This window comes from Cannabis sativa, chromosome 1 (genome assembly GCF_029168945.1).
Source record: "Cannabis sativa cultivar Pink pepper isolate KNU-18-1 chromosome 1, ASM2916894v1, whole genome shotgun sequence".
Classification (NCBI taxonomy): Eukaryota; Viridiplantae; Streptophyta; class Magnoliopsida; order Rosales; family Cannabaceae; genus Cannabis; species Cannabis sativa.
The window spans coordinates 42,051,909-42,058,954 of NC_083601.1; the positions used below are offsets into that span (position 1 = coordinate 42,051,909).

Below are 7,046 nucleotides of genomic sequence, written 5' to 3' on the forward strand. Positions count from 1 at the left end.
CTTTTAATTATTTAATAATCCATTCAGTCCATAATATTATTTTTATACATAATTATTATTTATGATAAAAATTCAATATATATGAAAAATGCATACTGACTGTGTGTGTAAGATTACTGAATTGCAGATAAATATATAATTCTCTCTATATAAATAATAAAATATTTATGGAAATGGAGAGAAATATTTGATGAAAGAAAAGTCCTTAAATATTTATTAAATATAATTAATAATAATAAATTGGGGATAACGTGTATGTTTAGATCATGACTTTGGTCGGACGCTCTCTCAAGTGTGTGACGTGTACTAATAAGATGGTCCACCTCATCCAATATCCAATCCAAGGCTATCTACATACCTTTTTTAATTGTTCTCTAATTAAACTTTGCCTAATCAACACAATACCCAAAATACAAACAATTAAATTTACTAATCTATTAATCTACTAGTACTTCTGCTTCATTTCAATCATCTCTTTTTTTATTTTAAACATTTAATTAAAAAATTATTTCGAATACTAAAGCAAATAAAGATGTATCAGTATATCTCTTTTAATAAATACACTGTAAAATTTTTCTCATTTTAGTATATCTCTTTTAACAAATACACTGTAGAATTTTTTTCATTTTATTTATCAGTGTAAAAATTTAACAAAAGAGTCAATTAATAACAATATAAATAGTTAAGGGATTATTATATAAATCGTAAAAATCTTAAATAATACCTAATAATAATTCACCAACCAATATTATATTTTCTTCATTTTCTACATAAAGAAATTAAGATATTCATGAATTTTTAATCAAAAGATTATATAGTTAATTTAATTAAGAGAAGTTCTTTTAATAAGGTAAAGGACAGAAATTAGTACAAGTGGGAGATATATAACAAAAAAGGTGAGACCGTCTGTAGACAATCACAAGCGGTGCCCGTAAGTCTCGCGTATGGATAGGATTCACACGTCACATTCTCACACGTACTGTGGATTTGTACCAACGACAACAAACTGTAAGAAAAACACCCTAATCTATAACTGACACGTGTCAGTTCCCCACCTCCTACCTCAGGTTAGCTCTTTTTTTGCCTTCACAATACACCTCCCATCTCCGGTCATATACATATATATACACTTCTCTTTCTCTCTTACCAATCTTTTTGTTTCCTTTAACTTTATTTTCAAGCTTTCAATTCCCTCTCTACTGTTAGTAGATATATAGTTGTTTTTCTTTTCTTTAATTTGTTACACATCGTAATCTTAGTTTTCTCCGGCAAAATCTGAATACTCCGGCTGAAGACAATGATCATGCTCCTTTTTTTCCGGTAAGAAAAGTTTAGGTTGATCATATTTGGTTCTGCATTCTTACAAAAAAAAAAAAAAGAAATGTTAGATTGGTTCGTCGTAGCTCATCCTCGATCCAAATCCTGGTTTCACAGGAGGAAAAAGCGTTAATCCATCGGATATATTTCTTGTTGGATAATCCTTATGTTTATGTGAAATTTATACATGTTACTTATTTCTTTTGTATTTTTCTCTTTAATTAATTGTATAGTCCGTACATCTAGGGTTTCTAGTTCGGTTGGTGAACTTTTTGTACAGTTTGGCTGTTTATGAAGTGGTGGATTAAGGTTGGTGATAACTGATAGGGAAATTTAACTAGGAATTTTAGGTTCCGGTTCTGGTTTTGGTTGGGATCAAGTTAGTTGAAAGAGTAACTGGGTATTTTAGCAAAAGTGGCGAAAATGAATTTGAGTGTGGCGGAGGAAGAGTCGGCGCAAGAGATTCATTTACCGGCAGAAATAGATTGGCAAATGCTTGATAAATCGAAGTTTTTCTTCCTCGGCGCCGCCTTATTTTCGGGTGTTTCGGCGAGTCTCTACCCTGCTGTGGTGTTGAAAACCAGGCAACAAGTAGCTCAGTCTCAGATTTCTTGTATGAAGACAGCGTTTTCAATGGTTAGGCATGAGGGTTTTAGAGCTCTTTATAGAGGATTTGGAACTTCTTTAACGGGTACAATCCCTGCTCGGGCGCTTTACATGACAGCACTTGAGGTCACCAAGAGTAATGTGGGAACCGCCACTGTGAGGCTTGGACTTTCGGAGGCAACTGCGGCCACCCTTGCTAATGCAGCTGCAGGGTTAAGTGCTGCCATGGCTGCCCAGCTTGTGTGGACTCCAGTTGATGTTGTGAGTCAGAGACTGATGGTACAAGGTTGTAGGAATTCGAAACTTCCTAATGCTTCGGCGTGTAAATATCTTAACGGGGTCGATGCATTTAGGAAGATTCTCAGAACTGATGGTCCTAGAGGATTGTATAGGGGTTTTGGGATATCGATTTTGACATATGCACCGTCTAATGCAGTTTGGTGGGCTTCTTACTCGATTGCTCAAAGGCTGGTTTGGGGTGGAGTTGGATGTTACAATACCAAGAAAGACGATCAGATTAACAATAAAAATGGGGTTAGCACATTTACACCAAATTCAAAAACAGTAATGGCAGTTCAAGGAGTCAGTGCAGCCATGGCTGGTGGGGTTTCAGCTTTGATAACAATGCCTCTTGATACCATTAAGACGAGGCTGCAGGTTTTGGATGGGGATGAAAATGGTCGCCGTGGGCCGACAACTGTAGGACAAACAGTCAGGAATTTGGTAAAAGAAGGTGGGTGGACGGCTTGTTACAGAGGTTTGGGGCCTCGGTGGGCTTCAATGTCGATGTCTGCAACAACAATGATCACCACTTACGAGTTTCTGAAACGGCTTTCCACTAAGACTCAAGAGGTTTTGACACTCTGAACAAAGTAAATACTCACAATCCGGTCAGTGAAAAGAATTGAAAAACAGAGTTTTGTGTTTTCCTTTTCCTTGTCCCCTAATATGTATTATCTTTTGTATTAATCCTGTTGTGAGTTATATTCTCTGAAATATTTCTCCCTTTGGCTTTCTTTTGTTTTTGTCGACCGTCTCCACCGGTGATCAATGCAAACCATTGTAGGTCTCCTTCACATATATAAAGAGCGGTTTCTTAAAATTTATTATTATTATTGCTTAATTTGACCTTGATTTACCATCTCAAGTTCAACCAATCTAGAATATGAAGGCTTGCATTTTCAGTGATTGAGAGCTTAGTTTATGGTAATTTTCGGGTCATTTATAACTTGTTATTTCTAACTTCCCCAATCAGAAACAGTAACAATGAGAACCTTTTTTGGTATTCTATAATATTGTTTTTCAGTATTGTAAGTTAAATCAATTTTTTTAATTTGCTCTATAGTCTATACATTTAAGATAGGTGTGTTCACGTTACCCTCTGTTACACACCGAAGGCCAATTACCATGCATGCATGCATTTAACAATGAAAAGTACAAAGTCCTAGAGAAAATTTAAAGATAATATTATTGCAATTCACCAAAGAAAGAAAGGAAATGCTGAAATGCAGGATTTATATCATATGGTTTAAACATTCATACAGCACCAAGAAATAAAATATTGCAATAATAATAAAATGGTGACGTAGAAGAAATGGACGGACTAATTGTGCTAAAAGTCCTGAAAATAACACTCTTTTCGAAAGTGACCAAATTTACAAGTCTTGATTCAGAAAAAGACATGTTGAATATGACCTTAAAGAAACGTCCCTTGGCAGTCCTATCTCCTAATCTTTTTCCAAATTCCACAAATATAAATTTTTAAAAGTTCTGAGTCATTATTGTGAATAAAGGATACCATGTAAAGTAAATGGTCCAAGGTGAGCTAAAAATTCAAAGGCAGTTCACGTTGACATGTTGTAGCATAAAATTTTGTAAGACTATCTATTTAACCATTAGAGAAACTAAAATTAAAATGTACTTAATTATGAGCGGGGCATCCAAACATTAATGGTACTAAACTTACACTGAGATTCCCCCTGAAACAAGGTACACAGATTCACAAGTTTGCACGAATTCTAGAACTAAGAAAGAACGACTACTATGCAAAGCAGTTAGCAGATTTCATTCAAACAAGCGTAAAGCTAGAAGTCTGCATCAGATTCATTGAGCATTTCAAGGGCGAGATCTCTTGTTGCTGCACGATGGGCATTTGTACTGCTTAATATGTTCGGCTCTTGCCGGGGTTATCTTCACACACTTTCCATGGAACCACTTCTCGCAGATGTCACAACAAATCCAAAATTCATCTGATGCATAGTTTTCACCACATGCCCCACATAATGTTTCCCCGTGCTCGTCTTCATCTTCTTCATCTAAGTCATCGTCTTCATCTTTTGGCTCCAATGATTTTGGCTGTTTTACCTGAGTTTCTGGTCCCCGCTGCTTATATTTAAGCCAGGAAATGAGAATCAGATTTGAGATAATCTGAAAAGAGTACTAATATATACAAGGCTAGTTGAAGAAATCAAGTATTTTACAAGCTAAAAGCCATATAGATACGGTCACAATTTTTTTTCCTTTCTCTGATTTAGGCTCCCCACCTTGTAGGGACTCAGAAACTACAGCAATCGTTATGCAGGAACATTAGTAAAATTGTTCTTAACACGTACCTTACAAATTATACAATATGCAATAATCTTTTCTTTCTTTTTTCTTCTATAAAAAATGAAAAAGTTACAAACGATAGTAAAGATGAAAATAATTAACAAATTCTCAAAAGGAAAACGGTGAAAAAACAAACTTACCATCCTAGAGTTTGACTTGGACCTGTTGCTGCTGCCATGATTTCCTGATGGCTTTTCCTTTAAATGTTTCTTTGCAGCACCTGTCACAACTTCATATATTGTTGGAAGATCATTTATCATATTATGAAGTTTCTTCCTGCATTAAAAATACACATTCCTTTCACCCAGGTGAGTTTGTCAAGTCCAATAATTTGAAACAAAGAAGAAACAAAAAACTGTAAAATAAGTGTTCTAACACCTGTCAGCTTTATCAAATCCAAATCTTGCGCCAAAATAAAAGGCGACAGAAAGTAGCCATGCATCACTGTGGACAGCAACTAAAGATAACCAATCCTTTTCTTGCATGCCATCTCTTGCAAAGTTGATACCAAGTGCAGGCTCTGGTAGCTCCGGTGGCACCTCTTCAGCAGGTAAGTTAACTTCCCACTGCTCACTCGGAAATCCATAGAGACACAAATTCTCCTTCTCTGCAAACACAAACTTACCCATAATTACCAGCTGGAAGAGATTGCTAAAGAAAATCTGTGATCAATCAGTGAGAAGTAAATGCACAAACAAAAAACAAAACAACTGCAAATAACTCGTATGCTTAGTCAATTTCGTCCCAGAAACATAAAAATGTGAATTAATGCCCTTGCTAAGGCTCATGTGAACTATCCCAAGAAAAAATTAAAAAAAACAAATATCAGCTAATAAGGACAGAAAACTCTCTACTCTAGCAGACTACCTCCAAACAAATTGACAAATTTGCACCGCAATAAAAGCTACCAACCAATATTAATAAATGTACAGAACCAAGAGAACGTAAAATAATGAAATATAATATCTTACTAATGCACATGTCTAAAACTATAGTAAACTTTGTATTTTGTAATACGTATTACGTAATATAAGTACAGTAATATCATTTCAATAAGAAGAAGAAGAAAAAAATGTTACCCGGGTCGCATTGCTGATAGAATTCTTCAACATCTGCATTAACAGAACCAGGAAGATGTAAAGCACAACATAAATAATTTTCAAAATAAAATATTTAAGTTCAAATCAAAAACATTTTTAGAATTATAATAAACACCAAATCAAATTCAGGAATCTTTTACTGCATTCCTGCCATTAATTTTCTTTCACCGTAAACAAGGGTAACCAATTGACCGAGGCGAACCAAACGTCTAAAACAAAATTCCTATACTTGAGAGGAAACATGTAATACTGGTATCGAATCATAACAAAAACAGAAAACTCTTAATTTCACGAACTTTATACCCATTTCGCTTCACGGTTTCCTTCAAGTAAACCATATCTGAACGCTTAAAAATCGGTGAGAAAGCGATAATTGAAACGAGAGAAAGAAAGAAAGAAAAATTACAGCATCCAGTTCAAACCCGTGGTATGGTGAGAACCAGGCAAGGCAACGACATAAAGCAACACCAGCATAGAAGAACTTGACCATATTTTCGAGACCCATAACGAGTCAAACCGCAAAACTTCAAAATCTTCAAAGAATTTCCTTGCTGGGTTTTCTCAGAAACCAAATTATGAAACAAAACAACACAGCAAAAAAAGAGAGGGAGAAAAAAAAAAACAGAGCGAAAGTAAAAAACCTGTGGTGAGGGCTTTGATCATTCCAGCTCTACGGCCTTTGAAATCCCTGAAAACCTCTTCGACTGTGCGAGGATTGTAGTGCGCTCCTCCTCCAACTCCCTCCATTCTCTCTCTCTCTCTGGGAAAACCAAGTACAAAGTCAAAAAGCATACAAAAAATTTAGAATGGCAAGGAGAGTGAAGAGGAAAGGAATTTTACATGCTGGTAACACATTTAATACTATTTGCAGAGAAACCCCAATCTTTGCAATTTTTTACATTTAGTGAGGGGACTAAAATGTTATTATGGTGTTTTGAGAGGGTATTTTGGGTAATTAGTGCACGTACTTTAAGAAGAAGGAAGAAGAGTTAACGGATCTGAATCTGGGTGTGGGTGGAGTCTGGGACTGGACGGGTTTAGTTTAACTGTATTTCATAAAAGGGTTATTTGCGGTAAAACCCCTTAAAGTAGGGAGGTTTTTACAACTAACCCCCAATTCTAAAATTTTAGCGGTAAAACTCCCTAAACTCATGTTCTGTTAGCAGTTTAACATTTCCATCCATTTTAAGCCGTTAATTGCCATGGTGGAATGTCTACTTGTACACAGTATACACGTGGCACAATTTTACTAGTCCACGTAAATAAATATTTAAAAAAATAAATAAATTAATTATTTTAATATAAAAAAATTAAAAATTTTCTTTTTTTTTAAATTAAAAAAACAATTTTAAAAAAATAAAAATTAAAAAAAAAATCCTATTTCCCTTAACATTCTTTCTCTTCTTCTCGTCCTCT

General features: G+C 34.9%; 2 protein-coding genes across 2 annotated transcripts; one reads left to right on the forward strand and one right to left on the reverse strand.

The window, feature by feature from the left end:
- Nucleotides 1-1,117: 1,117 nt before the first annotated feature.
- On the forward strand, nucleotides 1,118-3,025 carry LOC115707036 (uncharacterized). The gene has a single exon (XM_030634856.2). The coding sequence runs from the start codon at nucleotides 1,741-1,743 to the stop codon at nucleotides 2,788-2,790; it is 1,050 nt and encodes a 349-aa protein (XP_030490716.2). The 5' UTR covers nucleotides 1,118-1,740; the 3' UTR covers nucleotides 2,791-3,025.
- Nucleotides 3,026-3,793: 768 nt separating this feature from the next.
- LOC115707037 (PHD finger protein ALFIN-LIKE 5) lies at nucleotides 3,794-6,650 on the reverse strand. Its single transcript, XM_061115969.1, has 5 exons — nucleotides 6,272-6,650; nucleotides 5,610-5,642; nucleotides 4,909-5,137; nucleotides 4,671-4,806; nucleotides 3,794-4,305 (listed from the first exon to the last, which is right to left on the reverse strand). Exons 1-5 carry the CDS (start codon nucleotides 6,420-6,422, stop codon nucleotides 4,039-4,041), a joined length of 816 nt encoding a protein of 271 aa, XP_060971952.1. The 5' UTR covers nucleotides 6,423-6,650; the 3' UTR covers nucleotides 3,794-4,038.
- Between the last annotated feature and the right edge of the window lie 396 nt (nucleotides 6,651-7,046).

Bases quoted from the DNA above. Each gene is read 5' to 3' on its own strand.
- LOC115707036 (XM_030634856.2), top strand. From the start codon at position 1,741: ATGAATTTGAGTGTGGCGGAGGAAGAGTCGGCGCAAGAGATTCATTTA.
- LOC115707037 (XM_061115969.1), bottom strand. From the start codon at position 6,422: ATGCTTTTTGACTTTGTACTTGGTTTTCCCAGAGAGAGAGAGAGAATG. The intron at 5,138-5,609 runs GTAACATTTTTT...TTGTGTTTGCAG, and splicing joins CTATCAGCAATGCGACCCGG to AGAAGGAGAATTTGTGTCTC. The intron at 4,807-4,908 runs GTGTTAGAACAC...TTTTTAATGCAG, and splicing joins GGATTTGATAAAGCTGACAG to GAAGAAACTTCATAATATGA.